This window comes from Podarcis cretensis (assembly GCF_951804945.1).
Source record: "Podarcis cretensis genome assembly, chromosome: 2".
NCBI classification, from domain to species: Eukaryota; Metazoa; Chordata; class Lepidosauria; order Squamata; family Lacertidae; genus Podarcis; species Podarcis cretensis.
The window spans coordinates 42,853,607-42,879,206 of NC_137171.1; the positions used below are offsets into that span (position 1 = coordinate 42,853,607).

Genomic DNA, 25,600 nt, shown 5'->3' on the forward strand with positions numbered 1-25,600 from the left:
AGTTCGCGGGAGAGTTCGTGTGTGGGAAAATGCGAGGCGGCCTGGTGGCTCAACAGTGCCTAACCTGAGCCAAGCCTTCCACGGCAGTTTCCCCCTCCTCTCTTCCCCCTCGCCTGCAGCCCCCCCACCTCCGAAATCCTAAAAATAATCCGCCTCGCTGGGCCGAAACCCAGCAAGCCTACATTGGCCTCGACTGCCAAAGGAGCAACCCACAAGCCTCCCCGCCCCACCGCTTCCCCAGAGGCGCCCAGATGTGCGCCTAAGGGGAGGGGGCAACTTCGGGAGAGACCCATCCCGCCAAAGTCGACCCCACCGAGGAGAGCGCGCGTCTCCCCGCCTGCGGGATCCTGCGCGGCGCCACGCTGCCCTCTCTCTCTCTCCTTTCCCTCTCCCTGCGCCCCATCCTCGCCCGGGCTGGAGGGGCCGGTGGGGGGTGTCGAGTAGGGGGGTGGCGAGAGAGAAGGAGGGAGCGTGGGAGCCGAGCCGAGCCAGGCCAGGCGGGCTGGGTGCGGACCCCGCCCCCGGGCAGCGGGGTCGCCCCGCCCCGCTCGCACTCCGAGAAGTTTCCCAGGGTCCGGGAGCGAGGAGGAGGCGCCGCTGCCGCTGCCGCCGCCGCCGCGCTTTCGGTGTCCTGGTGTCTGGCTGGAGCCTCGGCGCGGCCCCTTCCATGGATCTATAGGGCAGCAACAGGACTTTAGGGGGGAATGGGCTTGGCATCCCGGCGCGGGGGCCCGTGGCGGGCATGGCTGGGCTGCAGCCTTTTGGGCATCGCTCTGCTGGCGCGCCTGACCCGGGGAGCAGGTAAGGAGGACCTCGGGGGTGTCTTGGGGGGGGGGGAGGACGGGACACAGTGCGCTCGCCCCTCCGGCTTCCTTAAGCCTAGCACGGGTGGGAAGAAAGCCCTCGCCGCTTCGGCCGGGCTTGATGATGGCCTCTTCGTTTCCTCTTTTCAAACTTTTCAAGCAACTTCGCCGGAGCCTCTCGGAGTCCCCTTGGCGCTCCTCGGTGCCTTGAGCCGCCATCTCCCTCCCTCCAGTCCGGGCAGCGGGTGGGGCGGGGGGGACCCTGAAGTTATTTTCCTTGTTCCCGGCTAGATCCCCGTCCTTTTCTCTCTCTCTTCCGCACCCCCCCCCCCACGCCAGAAGAAGGGGAGGGAAGGGGAAAGGGTTACGGAACGGGCCACAAAGAAAATAAATGATCTTTGTTTAATTACCGATTGTGTGAAGGGGAGGGAGCGATTAGGCTGGATTGGCGGGCGGGCGGGGGGTGCTAATTCGCCGGCACTGATTTGAGCTGCGGGGAAACAATCTTGCACTTTTTATTTACTTGAAGTAAACTTTCTCGGCAGCCAGTTTAAGCTTCCCAGCCCGGAGCGGCTGGAAAAACCGGAGCGTGGATTTCGGATCTGGCTTCTCTCGGGCTCCGCTGTAGCCGTCGCTCTGTTTCTCTTTCTCGGCTCCTTGCAAAGCAAATCTTGCTCGGACAGGCTGGCGGAGGGAGAAGCTTTCAATTTTCTATGGTATCCCATTGAGGTTTTATTGAACCGGGTATGCTGTGGAGTTTGGTTCTGCCAAAGCCTGGAGTTTGTGTAAGAGCGTAAAGGAGGAAATAAATGTTTGGTTTAACACGCCTGTTGTGCAGACATGCAAATGCATTTGGTAAACGGCATGGATTGAGAATTTAGTGCACATGATTGTGCAACTGGTGTATGTGAGTTTGTCTGTGAATGTGCGCATGATCATATGCTTAAAAACGCATAAAATGCATTGCATGTGCAAGGCACACTCGTCCTCTCTCATGGAATATATGCAAGAGGTACATACATGAACTTATATTTGTATAGCAAGCTTGTGTGCTGGTTTGTGTGTGTGTGAAATGATTTGCTGGTAAGTGGGGTGGTTGTGGGTTAAGGGGTGACGCCCACGCCTCCCTTTTTCTCCTTTGGGATTGTCATGAAATGGCCTCCTTGGAAGGCTTTACACCCACACTGACATTGAATTTGATAGAGCTTTTGTTGCTGCGCATTGTGTGTACAGGATAGCAAAGGGAAGGGTGTTGATGATCTGGGCAGATGTAGTAGCAGCTGTCGCCCCCTCGCGCGCCCTCCCCTTTCACATTCTGCTGGATGCACAAACTTTTATTGTTGCTGCAAGCTATTCCCAAGAAGCTGCCCAAGTGCCTCTCGAGCCAATCCTGCTCTTGCACTGTGTGTTCTATAGCCCTGGCATGGCACTGTTGTTTCCTACCCAAAGGAACTAAGTCTGTGGCTGGCTTCGAAGTTGCAGATCCCTGACTGTGAAACTGGGAACTCTTGGAGCCATGCTAGGGAGTGCACAGCTCAGCAACTGGGCCAGCCAGTTCCCATGCTTCTGGGGAGTTGCAGTGGCTCAGTCTGCTTTGAAATTCTCCCTCCCCACCCCCCCACCAAGCCGGCTTTCCCCCCATTTGTGCGCTTGGGAATATACTGTGATGCAAACGGGAGATAAGATGATTTAATTGGGTGTCGTGCAGCAACTTGCTTGCCCTATGAAACGTGCAGCAGTATGCCAGGGATGAGATAATTGCAGCGAAAGGTAAATAGAACGTTGGGCTATTATTCAGCCTGGGTTTCACTCTCCCATGAAGCCACCTGACTGGTTTGGGGAAGCCGGCCTTGCTTATTAGAACGCTCCCGGCCAGCTGGTGCTCCAGTGCGTGGGAATGTGCGGCTCGTCCAACGCAGGAGGCCGGGGATGCTGTGGATTGTGGGTGCCCGGGAATATGAATCCCCTCCTCCCCTCCCCGCCAGCTTGCTGCTTGGCTGGACATAGACAGGGCATTGTTCTTGGTTGAGCAACTCCACCGCAGTGCTGCCGAAGCCCTGGCGGTCTTGCGCCAGACAAGGGCTCCGAGCTGCTGCTTTGAGCCACACGGGAACATTTCTAATGGCTCTAGAGAATTCAAAATGGTGTGGAAGGCACTGGGACCCCTGTCCTTAAACTTTTCCAGAACAGCATCTGAAGGGCCTCAAAGAGTAGGAGGTTCAGGATGAGGGGCCAACTCTGGTTAAGTGTTCTGAGTTTGAATTGGCAGGGTGCTGTCTTTTTTCTTCCTTTCTTTTTAGGTGTGGGCTGTATCAGATGAGGGTCATGCAAGGGTTGGGACTCCTGCCTAGTAGGACGGGCCCTGTGTGAGAGAGAAAGCAGGCTGCTTTCTACTACAGTATGCATATGAACCTTAGGGCTAGACACTTAGGCCTCGTCCATAGCAGTGTCTGCAAGCCAGACATTTTGTCTCTTCCAAAGCTGTTCCTTCTTTTCTGCTTGGCTGCGCTGATAACAATGTGATGATCTGCAGGAAAGTGCCTCACTTGATGAAGCCCTCATCCAAGGGCTGCTTCACATGATCGGGCACACATGAGGTTTTTCCATCGTGATTTGGCCTTGGCTTCCCAGAAAATGTATGCAACATGCCATGACATGAAAGATCTGCATGCGTGATCATCGTACATGTGTTTTGTCTTTGTTCTTTATGCACCTGAATTTTGTAACATATGCAGCGTTCTTAACTGGCATAGCCTTTCCCTTCCAAAACGGGTGCAATCCATTGCCTAAAACTGAACATTACTAAATTTCAAATGGAAATCTGTGGTTTGATTTGGCAGGAGCAGGGACTCAAATGTGAGCATTTAAATACGTGCTAAGCTTTGCCAAAAACACAAGTGCCAAGTTATGCCCTTAATTAATGTACTTCAATACAAAATTGAACCTGGAGATTGGTGGAATTGATTATTTGAATCCAGTTTGCACATGCTCCTATCCCATCCTCTGGAATTGGGAAGGAAATCTTCCCTGCCCACACTGTTTTCCAGATCTGATAGTAACACAGCTTTGTCATTAATGGCACCCTCTGTGTGTATCTGAAATCTCTCCCCTCCTTTTTTTTAAGCTTGTGGGGATGGCGAGACTGCAAAAGTGCAAATCTGGGTGTGTGTGTTTTTGTCAATTCTAGAAAGAATAAATGTAATCATCCAGAGGTCTTTCCCTTGGGGCTTTTAGTTGGTGTTTTCCATTTTGCAACACGTTTCCTTGCTTTCAGTTGTGTCTGTGTAAGGGAGTATCCTAAGTCTTGATGGTACCAAGCCCATGTCTGACTACTGCAGCATCTAATCCTGCTGCCTGCCTTTGTGTTTCTTGTGTGGACACAGTGAGGAATCTCTCCCCTCACCCTCCCACCCCCTTTGTAGATTCTGTGAGCTGAAGCTGTCTGTGCACAGAGTTGTTGAGACACAGCAGCTGCCTCCCTGCTGCAGCCCCTCCAGATGCAATAGCAGGGCCAGCCGGCTGGCCATTCAACTCCCTGCCCCTTTATTCTGCCCACATTGCTAGCCCGCTAACAAAGGCAGCTGGAGAGAGCCTGGGAGCCCCTCCACACAGCCCTGCAGCACTCAGTCACTTTTGGGGGGCCAGATTCCTCGCTAACAGGTAGCCACACTTCCTTTTTATTAGCCTCAATGGAATGTGCGTGGGTTGAAAGCAGCATCCGAGTCCCATTACAGTGGTACCTCGGGTTACATACGCTTCAGGTTACAGACTCTGCTAACCCAGAAATAGTGCTTCAGGTTAAGAACTTTGCTTCAGGATGAGAACAGAAATCGTGCTCCGGCGGCACGGCGGCAGCAGGAGGCCCCATTAGCTAAAGTGGTGCTTCAGGTTAAGAACAGTTTCAGGTTAAGTACGGACCTCCGGAACGAATTAAGTACTTAACCTGAGGTACCACTGTAGATGCATGGATCCTGGTTCACCATGCTTCTGTGCAGAATGTATTCCAAAGCACAGGTAACCAGTCTTAAGCAAATCAGGATTGGGATTGGGTCGCCTGCTGTGGACCTCCCAGATGCTTGCTTAATCACACCTGCATTCAGTTTGGGTTGATAAAAGTCAGAAGGGATAGGAAATAAGTGCAAATGTTGATCACATCGTTTGGACTGAGAGCAATGGTAAACTCTTACCCTTTTCGTTGTTTTGGAGAGCCTGGAAGAGGATGGTGAGGGAGAGGGGCATATTGTTGCTCCTGCCATTTGGACGTGGCTATGACTCAACCTTCCCCTTTTAAAAGCCAGAATTGTGCTTAGGCTATGCAGTGGTAACTTTTTTGCAGCAAAGGCCCAATTCCTCTCATTTCTGTCCGCTGCTGGATGTTGCTACTGCTGTCCTCAGGTACATAGAAGAGCCGTAGCACAGTGGTATAGCATCTGTTTTACATGGAGAAGGTCCCTGGTTCAATCCCCATCATGTCTAGGTAGGGCTGCAAATGCCATCCATGGAGAGCCTCTGCCAGCCAGCATAGGCAGTACTGAGCTAGATGGGCAGCTTCCAATGGTCCAGCCTAGCAGTCAGGCCGAGTATATATTGTCCAAGCAGAAGGCTTGGTATTGGGTGCAGAACTCTGCCTCCTGTGAATCTTGGTGCTCATTCTTTAAAGCAAGCTCCTATCTTCTATGTCTGCTGCAGTGATGAGTAGGGCTCAGCAACGCCTGGGAACATTTCAGTAACCCGGGAGAGGCTGAGCACGGCTTCCATTGCTCAGGAAATAGGACTTTGGTGCCCCGCATAGCTGTTTCTCCCTCCCTGTGACTAAGAATAAATTATGCAAGATAGGCAACTCACACAAATTTTCTCATTTTGCATAATTTATCCCGGTCATGATTTTCAGCTTTTCTTGGCTCAGAATTTTGTATACCTTGGCACAGAATTTTCTTTCTTTCTTTTTTTGTTAGTAACGAGACCTGTTTATATGTGCCTGCCAATAGGGGCCTGGAATCAGTCAACCACACCCTACATGGTAACCAAGATATGTGGGTGGTACCCAAGGCATGGGCTGTCAGCATGTTAAAAGAAGATGGGGAATTGCAGGAGGTTTTTCTCTGGGACTCTTTCTTTGTCTCTGTTGCTTTGTAGGTTTTGATTCCTTTGAAAAAGGCAAGCAGTGCTTGTAACATGCATGCTTATTGCCGTGAGGTAGTGAGTAGTTTTCAAACTTTCAGAATTTAGCACAGACTTTCTCCATTTACTTATATCCTGAGGATATGGATATGGAACTTCTGAACACTATATAAAACATAGTGTGCATGTTCTCTTCATGTGGGGGCATTGGATAAGTCTGTTAAGCCTTACCATCAACCTACATCAACAGAGAGTATACCTTAGGGTGCACTAAGTACTTCCAGTAGCCAAGAAGTTTGTGGATAGCTGTGGGCAAGGTGTCAAAGCTTCTCTGCCATTTTGGATCACTGAGAAACCCCAAGAGTTCCCCAGGTTTGAGTTTTCTGAGCTAGCCATTCACTCCACATTGGCACTGACTCCTAGAATGAGGAGCAACTGTGGTACAGTCAGGGTTCTAACTTCCATGGAAGCCCAGGAGGTCTGCATGCATAGACTTTCCTGCCATAGAGACACCCATGTTCAATGTTTGGCATCAAGGGGTAGGGAGCAGTGGGTCCACACCACTGGCTCTCTCTCCCCTCCTTTAATCACATGGAGATCCTTCGAACAGTTAATGTGTGAAGCGGGATTGGATCTCCCATTCTGTATCGCATGCAATGCTCCCTTTGGTGGTTTGAAATGGGTTCTTCAAATAGCTGTCCATGTCAAACAGAGGTCATAGCAAGGCAAAATTTTCTTCCTAAAGGAAGTGTTAGAAATGCTTCAAACTCCAAGAATGAATTTGCAGGCAGACTTCCAAGTTGGAGCCTCTTTGAGTGGTGATATTTTGCTCCAGAAGAAGATGTATATAATGCCCTGTGTTGACAGAACGTTTGGCTGAATCGCTAGAGTCTGGTCCTCCCTGACTTCACCCATATCTAGAGCTTGGAACAGAACTCAGGAATCCTGGCTTCCAGGGCCTTTGCTCACACTCAGGAAGGGCCAAGTAGAGAGGTGCAAGCCAGATTCAGCTGTCAGCTTCAGCTGATCTGAGGACCCTTTATCAAATTTTAATTGAGACGTGGTAGCCAACTGTGCTTGCACTTCTGAAAGGAAAATGAAGCAATGGAATTCCATGTGTATTTAATATGGTAATACATCTTCTTGGATTGTTAGTTTGAAAATTTTCCTCTGCTTTTCCTTTTCCCTGAAGAAAATTTTATGTTGTTTTAAGTTCATTAGTAACTGAATGGATCCTAATTGCAAATAACTATCAGGCAAACTTGGCAATTTCAAAGTTTTTAGCTTTGCTTACTAAATACAAGTGAAATAAACATGTCAAAGTAAATCACTCTTATAGGGCAGGGATGGCGAGCCTTTGGCTCTCTAGATGTTGTTGGACTCCAAGTCCCATGAGCCAGCATAGTCATGTCCTGGGATGATAGATGTTTCAGACCAGCAGCGTTTGGATGGCCACAGGTTCCCCATCCCTGCTCTAGGGCATCAGAAAACTTTCTGATGCAAATTATTGTATCCAAATGACACTAATTTGGAAAATTGTCCTATTAATAATTTCCCAGGAAACATACCTCACTGCTGGGAAGAATTAGTGCCTCTTTCAGGGACATTTGTCCCACAGCATCCTTTCCTCCCTTTGGTGACCTCATACTATTGAAATGCATGTGCTCCATCTCTGTGATCCTCATACTGCAAACTTTATTAAGAGCCTGACTATCCTTAAGTCAGATTCTTTCAGCCCCAGCTAGTGTCAACATATCTGACCTGGTTTTAAGCCAAAGGCCTCCTGGGAAATATAGGTTTTAAAAGTGGGAATTTCCATTGGAGGAAGGGTTGTTTTGCACCCTTGGACTGCCAAGCCCTGGGAGGATATATTTCTTAAGACATTTCAAGGGCATCCTTTTCTGTGAAGGGATGAACTTGGCAAGCCTGATGTCAAGGTCATAGTAGAATAAACTATGATGTGTTGTCAGGGGTAGGCCAGAATTCAAAAGACCAGCTCTGTAATTGATACAGTATTATGGTTTTGATTGTATATTATGGCGTAGCTACTGTGGTGGGATAAAAACCCTAGTCTACCTCCCTTATCAGGGGCATGATACTGGTCTTCATGGTATAATTTGAGTCTTTTGCGGGGAGTGGAGAATCTGGCCATACAACTGTCACCTCATTCTTGCCTCTGTCTTGAAGAAACAACTTACTATGGTCTTGCAGAACGAGAAGTCAGTAGGTAAACTGTTACAACTCTTTGGGTCGGTTACATTTGCAAGTTTAACATCACGGGGATTTCCTGAATGCTTCCTGCATGTCTTGCAGTGAACACTGTATTGTCCATCTGAAAGTACAGAAGAACCTTGGAAGTCGAACGGAATCTGTTCCGGAAGTCCGTTCAACTTCCAAAATGTTTGGAAACCAAAGCATGGCTACCGATTGGCTGCAGGAAGCTCCTGCAACCAATTGGAAGCCGCGTCGGACGTTTGGGTTCCAAAGAACCTTCGCAAACCAGAACACTCACTTCTGGGTTTGTGGCGTTCGGGAGCCAAAACATTTGACTCGCAAGGCATTCGGGATCCAAGGTACGATTGTACATGGAATACAGAATGGACAGAACCCAAGGAGTTCCAGTTGGTTAATCTTCATGTGTCTTCCAAGGCATGTGAGTCTCCCTCAGGCATTTGCAGTGTGCACTTATGGTGGAGATCTAGGAACAATGTCTGCCCTGCAAAGCACAAAATGTTCCCCAAATAAAGTGTGGTGGCTTGACACTTGTGCAAAAAGGGGTTTATGAGCTTTGAGTCAGTAGTGCATTCATTCTCAAGACGCTGGGCTCCTGTGAAATGCCCAAAGATCAAGCTCCATGCTAATAACTTTGCTGCACAAACTGCATGCACAGGGAACTACAGAGGCCTATGTTTTTAAACAGGAAGGTCCAGAGTAGACAATTGTGAAAGAGCAACAGATCTTGCAGTTGTCAAGGGTTACTGCTTTTTTGCTTTACAAAGATTAAACATGGGTACTAGTCCTAGCAATCAGATCATGGTTAGCATGCTATACTAGTTATGATGAAACCATCATTGCAAATATACAGTATATCTAGGCATGCGGTGCAATGAAAAATCCGTGGTTTCAGAGTGTAGCTAATGCTGCTTTTCTTGATTAACAAATTGTATATGAAGAGAAATGATGCTGTTGTTGAGGAAACAGAGGTCACTGAGACAGAGAAGCATTTACTTCTCCAAATTCTTTTAAAAGTGTCTTAAATGCTTGAAACTTTAAGGGTGTCTTTACAAGATAAATTCTCTGGGTTTTTTCTTTCTTCCTTACAATACATGTTTGATTAAAAACCCACTATTGTACCATGGGCCAACATGTCACTAAAGATTCAGTGAGACCAGATCATCAGGCCTCAAATATTTATTTTATTTATTTTATTAAATTTATATCCTGCCCTTTCTCCTAAAGGAGCTCAGAGTAGCAAACATAGCACCTGACGTCTTGGGTGAGGTGTGCTGTCCTTCATAAGATTTATTATGGACACAGCTGTGTGAGTTTGGGAAAGACAAAATATTGCTTGCTATCATAGTCCAAATTCTGTGCTGAATCTTGCAAGCTGCATAAATTATATAAATCAAGCAAGTTTGTTTAGTTTGCCTAACTTTTGTGTTAGCTTGTAGAGAAGGGCAAGGAACTAATGCAAGGCACTGAAGCCTTAACCCCTTACTGCTGGAAAATCTAGGCTCCCCACTGCCCTCCTCCTGGGCATAATACGTGGTGTTTAAAAAATGATTGTGGTTGGTGGTTTTCTACAAACAAGACTGAATTCTTAACTTGTTTGATTGTTTACATAGAATTGTTGATTGACAGAGCCCTAAATATTGGCCTGAATGACCCTTGGGCACATAACCCTTACAATCTCTCCCCCCCCCCTCTCTCTCTCTCCATGTTGCTTGCATGTTTAGTGCTGCTTGTCATTTAAGGAAGGGATGGTTGGGGTGGAGGTGAGAAGCCAGGACTCCTGGCATCTGGCTGAGCCCTGCAAAGAGCATGAGGATTAAGCAGTCAAAGCAGTGGGAGCCAGAGCACCTCAATTGTAGTCTTTGGCTTTTCACTGCCTTGAAGGGTGACCTCTGCCACTTCTTATTCCCAGTGGTTCTTTAAAGAGCATGAAACCTATTTGCCTTCTAACTTGTTTCTGGACGGTTTGATGCAAAGCTAGAGCCTTGGAGAGCTAATTTCCTGGGCTTTGGGGGAGGCTAATGTTGATTTGAGCAAAGAAAGTTCTTTGGGTTGCTTGTGTTCGCTCTCTTTGGAAGGTGGAAAATCAAGGCTCTTGGGAGTTCATCTTCTGCTTTGCCGTGTTTTGGGAGGGGGTGGCCAACAGGACTAAGAATATTTTCTCTTTGCCAATGTGGCCCATGTTGCAATTCCATCCCATCCCATGTTATATATGAGAGGGAAGTGTGATCACTGATTCCCTTTGTTTGCCACACATTTTAGGCAGTCTGGTTTCAGACTGGCTTGCTTCTGTGTAGGTTTAGGTCTGGCCTTTCCTTTGGAGATAACGTTCCATGCAAGAGCTGAGAATAATGTTTATGGCTGCAAGGCCCTCTACATTTGGGTGCCCGTGTCTGAAAAGCGTACATGTGTTGGAATGTTGGTTGTAGAGTTGGAGATGTGGGGAGGGCATTCCACTGGCTCAAACTTGGCTCTGTGCTCTGGAAAGGACGAAAGGGTAGGAAATTGTGGGTTTGTGTTGTGTCAGGAATGCTCCCCTCTGAGATACCTGGCTATGCATGTTATACTTCCTGTGAGATTGTGTACATATTCACGTATGCAGTGTTACATGTGCTTAAGCTGGTTTGAAAGCATTCAGGCACAGGGTGTGTTTATGCTGTCTTTGTGAGCTCCTGGCATTGTGTGCACGTGTATGTATGTGTACACATGCAACTGTGCTGGGAATACTTTTCATTATTGTGCTTGCTAGCTGTGTTTGAGATGGTTGCCCCATATTGTTCACCTGTAAGATTGTGTGTATGTGTAAAAGAAACTCACTGACTGTTTAGGTTTCGGTGAGCAGAGTGTCTGCCCCTACCATATTTGTATGCAGCCTTTGCTAGTTACATGTTGTTCAAGTTGTGGGGAGGGTGAAATCCATAGTGGCGTAGGTTCATTTTGGGTGTGGGGGAATTTAATATGGTCTGCATACAGGGCGGTTGCTGAGAGCACATTTTGCTGCAGTGCTGCTGCTGGCTCTGCATGCCGACAGAGTGAGGGGCGGCAGTGGAGGGGGGAGAGGCATTGTCTGGGACTGATCTGTGTGCTGGGCACGCACTCTGTTACAAGTGGGTCTCTAGGAAATGGCTGAGAGTGAGTGTATTGCCTGGGCCCCAGCTCCTTCCATCTTCTCTCTGCTCTCGAGAGGGGAGGGGTCTCAGCCAGCATCCCTTTGCTGCTCGGCTGCATCTCCCTCCTTCAGTAGGCCCAGAGCACTTGTAGTGTCTCTTGAGCCTGAAAAGGGGTTCCTTTGGGATGTGTCTCTAATTTTGTTCCTTTCAGAGGGCACTCAAACACCCCTCTCAGGGCTGGCAGAGATGGGTGCCTGTGGTTCTTTCCCCTAGCCTGGGCCCCATCAGGGGACGTGCTTTGCTTGGCTTAGCTTGGGCATTTACTAAATGGCTCCTCCTACCCACTCACGATGGCACATAGGAGCGAGAGGAAGACGGCAGGCTCCCCATTTTTCTGTGCCAGTTTTGTTAGGCCCTTGTCCTTCCACTTTTAGTTTTGCAGGGTTTTCTTAAAAATACTAGCCTCCCCAAACACAGGGCTCTCTATACAGATCTGTGGAGGTTGAATCTCACTTTCAGCTAGCTCTCTCGGTGGCAGTTGTCAGAGGTCACAAAGTACTTGTGGAATCTCCATAACTCCAATGACTCGCCATGATCTGAGACTGCTGGGTTGTTTAGTGATTCTAGTTGGTTAGCTGCAGTCCTCAGATGATCTCTGTCTTCTCTAGAATGCACAGTTCCCCAGAAACTGCTGTTTTTCCCTTCCTGGTTGCTTGGGGATTCCAGATGGATCCCTGTGCTTGCCCCTCTCTTTGCTAGATTGTGGGAAACCAATGTTTTTTCTTGCCGTTTTGCAGATTGTCTCTTTTCCCTATGACTTTTGATGGTATTCTGCATACTTTTTGACCTTTGCCAATGAAGCCGGTCTCTAGTTACGGGGGAGTGTAGAGGCTGAGGTTGCACTAACTCTTTGCTAGTTTGTGGTAAACTAATGTAAGGGAGAAATCTCTGTAAAGGAGCCGTTTTTTCTTGGCGTTTTGTAGATTGTCTCTTTTCCCTACGACTTTTGATGGTATTCTGCATACTTTTTGACCTTTGCCAATGAAGCCAGTCTCTAGTTACTGGGCAGTGTAGAGGCTGAGGTTGCACTAACTGAGCCAGCTAAGCCTACTTGTGGCTTGTGAGAAATTCTGTCTACTCCCTTCGTTTGAAGCATTTCTGCCTTATTCCAGTTTTGTGTTGTCTGACGTGACCCCTTGAAGATGCATCTGCAGACCTCCAATTATTATTTCCATCTCTCTATGTTCAGAAGCCTAACAATAGCATATATGAATTGTTCCATGGATGATAATTTTAGCAAGAACCTCCTGTTGTGGGACTGTGGGCAATGCTTGGGATGGGAAGAATCTGCTCTCAGTTGCCATTATCATCTTGTTTAAGTGAAAAGGTTTTCTGTGAGGGAGAGAGAGAGAGAAGGGCCACAGCCCAGTGGCAAAGTCTGCTTACAAAAAGTCCCAGGCACAATTCTAATATTTCCATGCATTCTTGTCTGAACCTCTAGAGAGATGCTGCCAGTTGTGTAGACCAGGAGTGCACTGTTTAAAATAAGCCAGGTGCCAGGCACGTTTTGCTACTGACACAGGTCCACTTGCAACAGTGTGGAGATTTCTGGGCACCAGGTTGGCAATCACAGTTGAAAAATCTCTGCCTTACTCCATAGTTAGTACCATTTCCCTTTCCACTGTGTATGTTTATTCTTGCATACTGGGACAAGTGAATTGTTGTAAGAGCAAGCTACAGTCTAGCAATGTAGTTGAGATAATAGAATCATAGAACTGTGGCATTGGAAGGGATTCTGGGGGTCATTTAGTCGAATCCCCTGGCAAATAGACATTCTGTTGTGGTGACCACAACCTAGATTCAAGATGTCATTTGGTGCCTAGTTTATATACCTGAGTTTCTAACAGTGCGCATGTGGCCCTCCAGATGTTGCTGGGCTCCAACTCCCATAATTCATGACCGCTGGCCATTGTGGCTGCATCATGGGAATTGAGAGTCCAGCAGTATTAGTCTATCCTTCCTGGTGTGGACAGTAGGGAGCTATATAAACCAATAGTTTGACTTCGTATAAGTCAGCTTTGTATGAGCAAAACACTGCTTTGGGGGTGCAATGGAGATTGTAAAAGCAAAAGATACAAGTTCAGTCCATATCCTTTATCCTGGGGCAAGAGCTAAGCATTACTATAACACATAAGAGGTGCTTTTTGAGCTTGTGGCATGATGGTAATAGTTGTTTCCTCGTTGTTGTTGTTGTTGTTGTTGTTGTTGTTGTCGTTGTTGTCCTTGCACCAGGTTGAGCGTACATGGGAGCTTTTGTTGAGCTGTTGTGACCAGTAACCTTTGCTAGATCTGTTCTTCACAGCCTGGGCATTGCTTTGTTGTTTCTACAGCTGTGCAATGGCATGCTCTAACCAAGCTCTTTCTCTTTCCCTACAGCCATACAGTGCTTGGATGGTGACAAGCCCTGCGAGAATGGTGGGAGCTGTGTTGTTTACTCCAACGGGATAGCTGCCTGCATGTAAGTGACACCCTTACACAACTTTGCCCATGGGTTCAACAACAGCCAGTGCGTCAAACCATCTTGGGGGTTTGTAGGGTTGGGCCACTGCCTTCAAAGGGCAGACGAGTAGTGTCATTTGGGAGCTGTAAAGTTGTCATTGTGAAAAATTACTGCTTGGCTTGAAGTGGGAGAGCAGCGAGCTCTGTTGACAGGATGCAGTATAGCTTAGGAAATATGGGGCCTGGAAATGCTTCAAAAGTCACAACATGACGTGCATCCTTCTCCGTGGCTTAGCATTAGGCCTGTAGGAACTAATGACTGGTGCAGATTGGCTTCCACTGCATGCTTTGACTATTCTTCAGCTGGGATTCTGTTTGCCATGGGACACTGGAATAATTTGGTCTCAACGTGCGTTTAGAGACATCCACTTGACGGAGTGGATAGCATATTGGACTTAATTTAAGGAAACTTGAGTTTGAATTCCTACTAGCCAGCGAAGCACTAAAGACAGGAGATCTTGGGCCAATTCTTATTAATCTATCTAAACTACCTCATGGGGTGGTGTTTTGTTTTGTTAAGATAAAATATGATAACCCGCCCCCGCCCGCCCCCAATGTAAGGCACCCTAAGTTCCTGGGAAGAAGAGTGGAATATAAATGTGGTAAACAAACATCTTACAAGGAGGAAAGAAGAGGGAAGAAGAACAGGTTTTCTGGTTACCACAACAATTATATTAATATGAATCTACAAAGGAGCTAAGGGCCCAAACAGATGATATGAAGAAGATCTGGATCTGAATTGAGCAGCTGCAATGGGTGTGTGTTATTTAGGGCAGTGTTAGGAAACCTCTGACCCGCCAAATGTTGTCATTGGACTCCAGGTCCCATCAGTCCCCAGCAGTGTGGCTGGTGGCCAGGGATGATGGGAGTTGTGGTCAAACAACTTCTGCAGGACCACAGGTTCCCTGCCCTGGTCTAGGATTTAACACTTCCCCTCCGTTTCTGAATCTCAATTCCTGTTCATGTATTTGCTATTAATCCCACAGCAGAAAACATACACATGATGGTGGGATGGCTCAAGGTGTTAAAGGAACACCCCTTTGATCAAATTTGGAACACCTCACACAATTTTTTTTTAGGTTGAAATCAGAATTTATGAAGAATTTATGAAGATCACAAATCTTCCACTGTCTCATTTCTTTTGACCCTAAAATATGATAATTTATCATGGAAAAGGAGGACAATATCCCAGATAAAGGGAGGATAGATTACATTATTGGCCTTAGCAATTTTGAATATAATCACATGGGCTCTTATAAAGGAAGAAAGGTATAAAGTGAACAAATTTGAACAGGAATGGAAACTCTTTAAGAAGTTTTGGAATGCTAAACAAAGTATGGTATGCGGTAATCCTTTCTATTGGAATTTAAGACAATACTTCAGATATGCGACTCTCAAGCATTTTTTTATTTAAAAAAATATAGTTGTAATTTCTTTGTTTTAATACGTAATCTAATAAACTAAAACTTTTGTGAATTGCTAAAATGTTTTGCAGGTGTTTGGGGTTTTTTTATCTTTTGATATGATCTTACAACATGATCCTATACATGCCTACTTGGAAGTAAGCCTTAATAATACATGCTCAGAGAAATATTTTATCAGATTAAAAGATTTCTACATTATAAATACAGTGGTACCTTGGGTTACAGACGCTTCAGGTTACGTTATTTCGGGTTGTGCACTGCGCCGAACCCGGAAATACCGGAACGGGTTACTTCCAGGTTACGGCGCTCGCGCATGAGCAGAAGCGCTAAATCACGCTTTGCGCATGTGCAGAAGACCAAATCGCAACATGCGCATGCGGCGCTGCGGGGTGCAAATGTGCTTCCCGCATGGATCATGTTCACAACCCAAGGTTTCACTGTACATCTTAATGGTGTTTTAAGTGTTTATAGTGTTTAAAATTTTAATATATGTGACAATTCTTTGTGTTTGTTTTATGTCCTGAGAATTAATTGCCTTAATGGAATTTAGAATATTTGAAGTGTCATAATGTCTCTATATTTCTGTTTCATGAATTTATTAGACTAAATATGTATTTCTAATCTCCATAGTATGTTAAAATTATGACAAAGCTTGGTTTATTTTTTTAAAAAAGATCATTTATCAGACAAAGAATGTCTCTTGTTGGAACATTGTAATGGGGATCTGTCAGTACAGATGCCTGTTGTTTTTATAGGTTTGAAAGCTGCTGCTAGACTGTCCTCCTCTTCTTTTGATCTTGAGCTTGTGTTTTAACAGGCGCCCTGCTGAAGGGTGGGAGAGTACCCTAGCTCCTAAGGGCATCGTTGATGCTGGTAGTGTCCAGGGCTGGTTTTATATTGCCATGTAATGCAGTTGCTTTTCTGTAATAGGGGTTCCATACTGTGGTGTTAAAGCTCGAAAGGGGGAGACCAAGGATGTGCGGATGACATAATTATTGGGATTTCGGTGTAGTTCTTTGTTATGTTAGCCAAGCCACATGGTCCTGGTGGTTTCCTGGCAATGGATGGTCCAGATGTACAGACCTGGATTTAGCCGGGCCAGGGATGCTTACTCGCCCTCCTTCCTGTAGTTGCTTCTCGTAGTGGCAGGTGTTTGAGCAAATTCTGTGAGCTCCTAGCTTAGTATGGTGTTGCCTGTGTTGGAATCCAGGACAGGTGGATCTGCCTGCAGCTGGCACGCCCAGAACAGGTGAATCACTGGGAGGCTCGAAGCCCGGCCTGGATCCCTGGATGGGATGATAGGACAAGAAAAGACTACCAGTCACCTGTAAGTCCTGTTCAGAACGCAGCTGTGCCACCAAGGAGACTGGGCACTTAACCAAGTCTGTGGGTGGGGTGGGGGGGTTTGGAATAGTGGGGAAATCTAAGGAAAGCTGGATATGTTCCTCTAGGGGCTCAGGAGAGAGGAAGAAAAAGGAAGGTTGCTCTTGGCATCATGGTCTGAAACCTGTCGGACAGGTTGGGTGGGGAGGCCTGGGAGTGCACAGTGCTGAAGGGAAAACACTCCTCCTCCTCCTCCTCCCCTCCTCCTCTCTCCCCCTCCCCCACTAAACACCTGCAGAGAGGCCTCTTAAAGGGGCGGTCACCATTTGGTTCCTTTGGGCCTGGCAATGCCAAATTGGAGGAGGTGGACAATGGGTGGTTCTCAGGTTAGTTTTGCCTCTCTCTTTAATCCACCCCCTCCTCAAATCTTGAAGAAGGTGGGGCTTGGCTGAGGGCTGTCAGAGACACTTCACATGAATGTGAAAACAGGCTTTCTTAGGAGATGGCAGGTGCAGCTGCTAAGAAGAGCAGTGGAAGGAAACGGAATGTTTCTGGAGCTGGGAATGGGGACGCCAAGGCGGCAGGAGTGGTCTAGAATGGAAATGGGATCAGAATGGGCCCTGGTGAGAGAAATCGGGCGGCTGGGGCACTGAAAATGTGCACAGCAATGAAATCCGTGTCACTGTTTTTAATGCTGAGGTTAATAGTCACCACAGATTCCTGGTTTTTATTTTTAAGAGAAATTAACACTAAAATGTAAGGGCGATTGGAGGAGGTTCTGTACTTGGTACAGCTTCGGTCTGCCTTTACTGCTTGTTCATGTGTCCCCTTTCCCGCACATCTGTTTCATAACTCAGAGGTTCTCAAACTTTTTTTGCAGAGAATTTGAACATTGATGGGGGTCCCCTTTAACTTTTTCGCTTTTTGGGAGGTGGGGAGGGAATTAGCCGACAGCACCAGCATAGTATTACAAAAATCAGAGGATCTAGACCAGGGCCTTGTTGGCCTGTTTGATAATCTGGTCCTGGACAAAGCGACCACTAGTTCTGCTGTTGGGGAAAAGTAAACCAAGTGCAGGGCCTAGTTTTCTTCCTCCTCCTCCTCCTCCTGGGATTGTCTTCCATAAACACGGTTTTAACAATGAGTCCGTAAGTGACTGTGGAGGCCAATTCTCCTAGTGCATTGCCTTTCTGTGGGCCACCAGAATGAACTTATGGTGCCCCCTTTTAATGTTAAAATAAGATCTCCTCACCCCTTGCTTTATACATGAATAAGAAGACACATCAAAATAAACATGTGTCTGACACTGCGGTGTCTAGTGCAGCCTTTAGTGTGACATTAGAATCCCAGACCAGTTACACATACGGCAGAGCTCTTTAATGTCAGAAATCTTGCATCCTTTGGGCAGTTCTTTGCTCTTTAATCCTGTAGTGTATACTATAAATTCTCTATACTATACCATACAGTGCAGTGTACAGTGGGACCTCGGGTTACATACGCTTCAGGTTACAGACTCCGCTAACCCAGAAATAGTACCTCAGGTTAATAACTTTGCTTCAGGATGAGTATAGAAATCGTGCTCCGGCGGCGTTGCAGCAGCAGGAGGCCCCATTAGCTAAAGTGGTGCTTCAGGTTAAGAACAGTTTCAGGTTAAGAACAGACCTCTGGAACGAATTAAGTACTTAACCTAAGGTACCACTGTATAGCTTGCCATAAGGTGACAGATTCCAGAGCAAATGGAAGCATATAGGCAAGTTGCCCCTTGCTATATGATGTTGGAGCCCAAAGAAGGGTTATGACAGCTGGCAGTACAAAGCAACTCCCATTAATGATCTCATTTGCAAGTACTGTAATGCTAATCCAAACCATGGCTTGGCAGGAGCAAGCAAAAGGGCAGGTCCCCAAAGCAAAGATTGCAACTACAGTACTCTTCCTTGGACCTGCTGTGTTACCTGGAGTCAAACCATTGGGTCAAAACCTGGTTTTCTCTTCATAAAAAGCACAAGCTGAACCCAGTATTCTTGGTTTACCACATGGGGATTACCTAGGGAGGCAGACCACAAGCTCAGTTTCGGATGTAATGCTGAGCTAAACCATGGCTTACTTCTGGGTAGTGTAGGAGCAGCAGGACTAGGGGAGTAGCGCTGTGGCCACAGTCTTTGCCTATTCACTCTAACCCATGGTTTGGCTTAGCACTGTGTGCAAATTGAGCCAGTTATTTAGAAGCACTGACAGAGGATGAATGAGTCCCTTGCACATATTCTTGCTTTTGCCTCCTGTGTAACATGCAAGGAGGAAAATGGCTCCTCTCCACCATGGTGAGAAGTGTGAACTCTACATGCATGTGGACCTCACATGTCTTAATGCACACAAGGGAGATATGCATCTTCCCAAACATGAATGGACACTAAAAAGAGGGTGCACAAATTGTTTCCTTTGCTATGTTCTACAAGAGAAGGTCACATTACTTTAATGATTTATAGGCTAACCTTCAACAGCAGTATTCTCAGGGCAGCTTACAGATAAATAAAATGGAGTTACCCCTAGTTTATTTGCCTGCTCCCAATTACTTGAGTAGGACGTTTTTGAAAGCACCATGGTACTAATGAGTGGTAATGGGTTTTTTAGTCCCCCAAAACAGGAATTTTGAGTTTGTGACTCCCCAACTCCACATCCATGCTGATGGAGCCCCAGCACTGCCTCACAGTTGATGGGATAATGGCTATAGTGCCAGAACAGCAGTAGTAATCAATCCCACTGTTGGAGCACTGTTCTGGATTCCAGTGCTATGAGTTTCTACAGCTGGTCTTAGAATGAGGAGCAGGAGAAAGGGACACAGCAGTGCCCACCCAGCGCCCTGCAGCTATTTGATCAGTTTCTCTATTGGGGCTCGGACAGTTCCAACCAACCCCCCAGTAAGGAGTTGGCACTACTTGCTACTGGTTTTCTTTTTCCTCTTTGTAATCCATTTTAGTTTTGTGGGGGCAAATTGCCATTGTAACCCTTGCCAGTAGGGATTATGTTTTGGCACTCTCTCTGTGTGTGTATATGTATGCTTGGTTCTTGTTGACGGCTTTGTGAGGGTCAGAGCTGATTGTCAGCTCCTGGTCTCCCTCTACTTGCAAGATACAAGCATTTTCTCTAGTCCATGCTTTTAAGCTTTCTGTGGCAGTAACTGCAAAGGAACTAGAAACTGTTGCTGTGCAAGCTGTTGGTTTTCTTCCAGAGAGTGGGGTGGGAACAGTGGTAGGGTTTATATTATTTTTTTAGTTGGATGGATGTGTGAAGGGTTCTGCCTGCAGTGGCCCCAAGCAGCCCTCAGCGTTTCAGTTTTGGCACAGGGCTGCAGGCCTGCTACTGCCGCCTGCGCAGCCCTGGGGTAAGGGCTGAGTCAGAGAGTGTTGAGCGACATGTGCAGACACAGTTGGTGAATCACAGCCCCAGGGAGAGCTATAAAAAACCAGCTCTACTCCCCGGATGTGAGCAGGTAGGGACATGGTGCCAAGGCTTGGTTCCCTGTGCTGAAAGAAGAGGCTTTCTTCTTTGGGGCACCTAGCCACCCTCAACTGGTAAGTGAGATTGCCCTTGTACTGGCCTGGGGCAAGAGGGAGTGCTCAGTAAATAAACAAGGCCCTGCTTGTTGGCGCAGAGCATAGTTTTGCTGTTTGTTTCCCTCTGTGCCTTAGGAGGGTGCAATGACTCTCAAACTGCCCAACTTTTTCACTTTCAAAACCAGGACACGTGTCTTCCGGGACATGTTCCTGGGCGAGTCATGTGACCTGCACCTCGCCCTGAAGAAAGCGCTTTTTCGGGGCGAGAGCACAGTGCGAGTGCAAGTCACCCAAAATGGCCGCTGAAATGTCCCATTTTTTGGGGGGGGGGTACTTGGCAAGTGTGGACTCTGTGCATCAGTAACTATAGCCCATTGTCACAAAGGGCGAAACTAAACAATAAATTAAATGCATATGTGCCTTTTGAAAAAACAACGTGGGAATTGGTGGGAATATTGTGTGTGTTCTTGATCACTTTTGCTGTGGTCTCAGTGAAAATTGCCTTCCTATTAAACCTGCTATTTATCCTGGACCACAAGCTGTAATTGGTGCCAGTGGCACCTTCCTTCCTAAGGGAAATAGCAACTTCAAGAAGCAATTTTCACTGGGACTAAAGTTCAAGGGGAAAGGGTTAAATCTCCTGCCGCTGTTTTATTTTTAAAGTTAAGTAAACACAAAGCACACTCATATTTTAATGTATTGCCTACTTTGGCCCAAATACACACTTGGCCAAATAGATTCATGTTTGCTCATTCTGAGATTTATATAACTGACTCACACCTGGTTTGTCTGCCTCTACTTCGGGTCACTCATCTCTTTTACTATGAGTGTGGCTTTCCCCTTTCGTGGCAACAGAATTATGGCCACAGCTTTTGCCACAAGGTAAGGCCATTCGTCTTTCAGCACACCTAGGGAGCAGATGTCTTGCAGTAATGTGCCTCTAGAGCAAATATTTATTTATTTCTAAAATGTATACCCCTCCCTTCAGTGGTCAGTTGGCATTCCTGCCTTACAAAACAACTTTGCAAAGCAAATAGCTATGGATGGCTTGAACAAATGAACCAAACCACATTTCAAGAGGAAGTCATATCTTCCTGCCTTCCAATCTGGCTTGTGGATGTGCTTCCCTGGCTTTAAATATAGTGATCAGTTGGGGCAGAGGTTTCCACCCTTTTTAAGTCCATGGCTTCCTTGACCTACATTCTTTCTGCAGCACCCCTGTGGGGCTCAGGAACCCAGTTCTGTCACCCCTTGCCTGAAGATCTGACAGCCTTTCACCCTTTTTCGAACACCCTCCCTTGTGGAGTGTTCCCTCAGCCTCCTCTCCTCTCCCCAGGGCAGCTGCAGCTACCACCCCGGTCTCTGAGTTACCTCCCCCAAGAGAGATGCCTCCTCAAACTGCCCCACAGGGGCTTGGGAACCAACCCCTAGCCAGCCCCAGAGGCACCATTCACCTGGGGAGCTTGTAGCAAGGACTGCTGCAACAAACAGCTGTGCAAGCCTTTGGGAGGCAGAGACACAAGAGGGCATCAGGAGGGAGGGAAGGAAAGAGGGACAGAGGCCAGTGTTGCCCGCAGCACCCCTGACTATTGTTCAGGGCACCCCAGGGTGCCATGGCACACTTGTTGAAAACCACTGAGTTGGGGGATTATTCTCAGAACACTCAGTCTTCCCAAGGGCATTTTTTCCTCTCTCCAAAGGCTGCAAAGATCTATGCCAACTATCTTTGGTCTTACATCTTCCACAGTAGTAAACAGCCTAACCTACAATCTAGAAACACCTTCCCGACTTTTGAAGTCTACATTCTTAGAAGCTGGAAGAGGGAAGTATACAGGCCAGCTACAACCCAGTGAATAAGCCAATAAATTGGTTCTGTCGCCTCCTAACCCATCAGCATATGGGTGCACCTATGTTCAGTCAGCCTGTAGGTTGTTTGAAAGATAAGGTCACACTTCAGTTCATTTGGGCTGGAGGCTAATAGGACACTTAGGATAGCCTGCTTTGGGGGGCCAGGATCGATTATGGTTGATTTTCTGAGCTCAGTTGAATATTGAAGGGAGGGTGGGAACCTTACTTGGGACTTGGTCATCTCATGACATCGGTATCCGACTGGGTAAGTAAATACTGTTAAAGCTTAGTGATGCTGAGTGGAGCAGCTGAACTTGCTTGGAAAACAGGCCCACAGTGGGGATGGTTTGCTGAAAAGACACATGTAGTATTTTGTTTACAACGCTTCCTTGGATGGGTATTTGAATCCTCACTGCATTTCAATCAGAGTAATATTCAATTTTGCTTAGAGAGACAAGCTTTAGATTTATGATGGAAAGTTAAACTTCAGCGAGCAAGTAATTTGATTGCTAAACAACATATAACATGCATGTTTTGGCTGTTATTAAATCTAAACTACTGCTGCTAGCTAACTGATTTTACACAACAAATGCATACAAATCGGACAATACCACCCCAGTGCCCCCCCAATTTCTTTACACTTTACACACAGTTGTTTCGCAGCCTTAAGTGTTGCTGGCAGCCTTCCTCTCAGACGACAGTCCTTTCGTGGACAGTGTCCACTTTCCTCTTTGGACCTGCTGGGCCTTCCCCCTCTCATCTCCCTGTCCTGCTTGTTCAGGAGGCTGTGATTTCCCTCCACTGAAGCAGAACCTGCCTCCTCCATTTTCAGGCTGGATCTTCCCAAATTTCAGACTGAGCCCCTTGCAGGTTTCAGACAGATCTTTCCACAGCTTGCAGTTTTCAATTATCCCATTTTCCCTCCGAGTTCCTGAGTTCCCATGGCAACTGGAACTACTCAGCAGCCAGCCTTTCACCCTGGGTTAACTTTTAGTTGGCCACCACTCACACAAAATTCACCACTACATATGCTCTAGATTTGTTCTGCAGAGAAACAGCTTTGGTCAGTTGACATATCCCACAGTATGGCTGTTTCCGTTTTCTTATTCTTTTTTGCCCAGTGGCGGTGGGGGGAGGCATGTAGTTTGCTCAGACATTCCTTTTCCTTGTCCAATTCCTCTTTGGGCTGTAAGGCCCTGACTGTTGTCTCAGCCAGTGCCCAGGACTTGCTGTTCAGGCTGGGCAGAAAAGCAAACAGCTTTCTGTGTTGTCATGGCAGTGGCAGGCCGGAGGGCTCAGGGAGGCTGCATTTACAGGGAAGGCTTGTGGAGCTTGGATTGGGAACCCCCTTTTGAAGACTCCCGGACGGCCAGGAATTAGGAAAGGGAGCTATGTGCTGCTTATGCCACCCCTTTACCTTTACCTATGCCACCCCTTGCTATCTTGTCCCTCTTGGGGTTGGCAGAGAGCATTTGAATGGGTAGGCAGAACTGCTTGTGGCAATCTGCTGGATCCTGCAAATGAGAATGCAATGTGAAAGCCCAGGGAAGTTGAGGGATGAGTTCCCCACCCCAATGTATGTGTGTCAATTCATTATAGTTTATATTGTCCTTCCCTCAGTGGCCACTTGTCCTTGTTTCCTTAGCATGTTCATTTTGTGTGGGCCAATGCAAAGTTCTGCCCATCTGTCCATCAGCATATAGGGAGTTGACAGAGATTAGGCTGGAGCAAATGGAAACTGCGCCCCTATCCTGACAGGGATAACCTAATTTCTCTTGTCTATGCTCTGGTAACCTATAGGTTAGATTACTCCAATGTGTTGTACATTGGGCTGCCTCTGAAGACAGTTCAGAAACTTCAGCTGGTGCAGAATTCAGCTTATTACACTGATCCTGACCCCGATTGCACTAGCTGCCAATTAGGTTTGGGCCCAATTAGTGCCCTTAAAGGCTCAGGACCGCCATATCTCAAAGACTGCCTGTGATCATGATTTGAAACTCTTCTAAGTGTGCCTCCTTCATGAGAGGTCCAGAGGGTGGCAACATGAGATGAATGCTCTCCCCAGGGAGGCTCGCCTGCTGCCTTCGTTACATATTTTTAGGCGCCAGGCAAAAACTTTTCATTATAACCAGGCCTTTGGCTGATTAATGTGTTTGTGGAAGAGGGGTGGTATTAGGTTTTGTTTCATTAAGTATTTTGTGTTTTTATTTTGTATTTTTATGTTGTGAATCACCCTGTGAACTTTGGATGAAGTGCAGTGTACAAATTTAATACATAAAATAGAATAAATAAACTTCAGGCCACCAGAGGGATGTCCCCAAGCTTTTCTACCTGTCAAGATTGCCCAGCTTCCAAACTCAGGAAACCAGGAATTTTGTTAGGCCCAAGCTAATACAAAAATTCCACTAGAGGTGTCTAACCAGACCTGCAAAAATTAAAGACTATCACCACACCTCACTGCATATCCCTGAAGAGTCAGACAGATAACAGCTAAAAGTTCACTCTCTGCCATCTGAGTCTTGAGTCTGTAACAGTTGACCAAGAAGGCTACATCGCTGGGCTTTGGTTTCCAGGCATTCCAGAATAAAGAACACTAGAAAATTGAGTGAGATAGTTTCTGTACAATGCATATAAATAAGAGAGAACCTGTAAAAAGTAGAGATAAAATAATACTGTAGACATGGGAAAAATACAAGTCAGCATAAAACAACAAAACAAGCTAACCTAGTCTAATATAAACCCACTTGACCTCACACCACAGGAACAAACATCACAAACAGGTGCTCAGGCATCAGGAAAAGGTGTGAGGCATGGAGTAAAGGAATAACTCAAACATCTAGCAAATAACATAGCAACCAGACCAGAAGTTCCCAGCCAATCAGAGCTTAGCCGGCCAGAACCTTCCAGTACTTGAATATGTGCGTTCCCACAGAGGCACAGTTGCTGTTAATTAAGCAGGCTGCCATATTGGCCTTGAGCTATCAGCCTCAGTTAGATAACACAATTTCATCCTCCTTAACGAGAGCTACATTTCTCACCAGAAACAAGATTGTCCAGTTACCCAGGGAGGGGGGCAGGTGGCTGCAGAAAGTAAACTTTGATCAATGCCTAAGCAAAATAAAAGCTTTTCTGGACGCTACCCAGTTTGCTTTGAGGCATTGCTGGACAGGTGTGGATTCTTGGACCTTGTTGATCATTAATTCTACATAGTTTGCCTGGGCTTCCTGAATTGGACTAAAATATTTTTGTCTGGTACTAGAAGATGAATCTGGGTGTTAAGGAATCTCGTGGGAGTAATATTTGGATAAGGTCAGGAACTACCAGGGACTTTGCTGAATTTAAAGTCTCATTCTTCTAACTACTTGAAACTCCAGTTTTCTGAGTTAGAATACATTATTTATCCTTTTCACTAGATAATCAGGAATCTTTAATATACCATTAAATGTGATATTAAGATTCTGCTGGAGTTGCTTGATTGGGTATTTGCATACAAGTTTTGGACTGCTCCTTCAACCTTTGATCTAGCCTTCTGTTCTGCTTTTTGGTCAATACTATATATTACAAAAGAGGGTGTCCAAACCATCAAGTGATAAGTTAGGAACCACAACCATTTGGACCGTAGCCGTGCC

At 46.6% G+C, this 25,600-nt stretch overlaps 1 protein-coding gene across 4 annotated transcripts in view; it reads left to right on the forward strand.

The window, feature by feature from the left end:
• Positions 1-588: 588 nt before the first annotated feature.
• NOTCH3 (notch receptor 3) overlaps positions 589-25,600 on the forward strand; it is a 57,706-nt gene continuing 32,694 nt past the window's right edge. For 2 of the 4 annotated variants that reach the window (XM_079965837.1, XM_079965838.1), the window contains exons 1-2: positions 589-801; positions 13,703-13,784. In XM_079965837.1, coding sequence (XP_079821963.1) covers positions 705-801; positions 13,703-13,784 — 179 coding nt within the window. In that variant the 5' untranslated portion in view covers positions 589-704. The remainder of the gene's footprint in view (positions 802-13,702; positions 13,785-25,600) is intronic. The other 2 variants (XM_079965839.1, XM_079965840.1) reach the window with 1 other exon arrangement.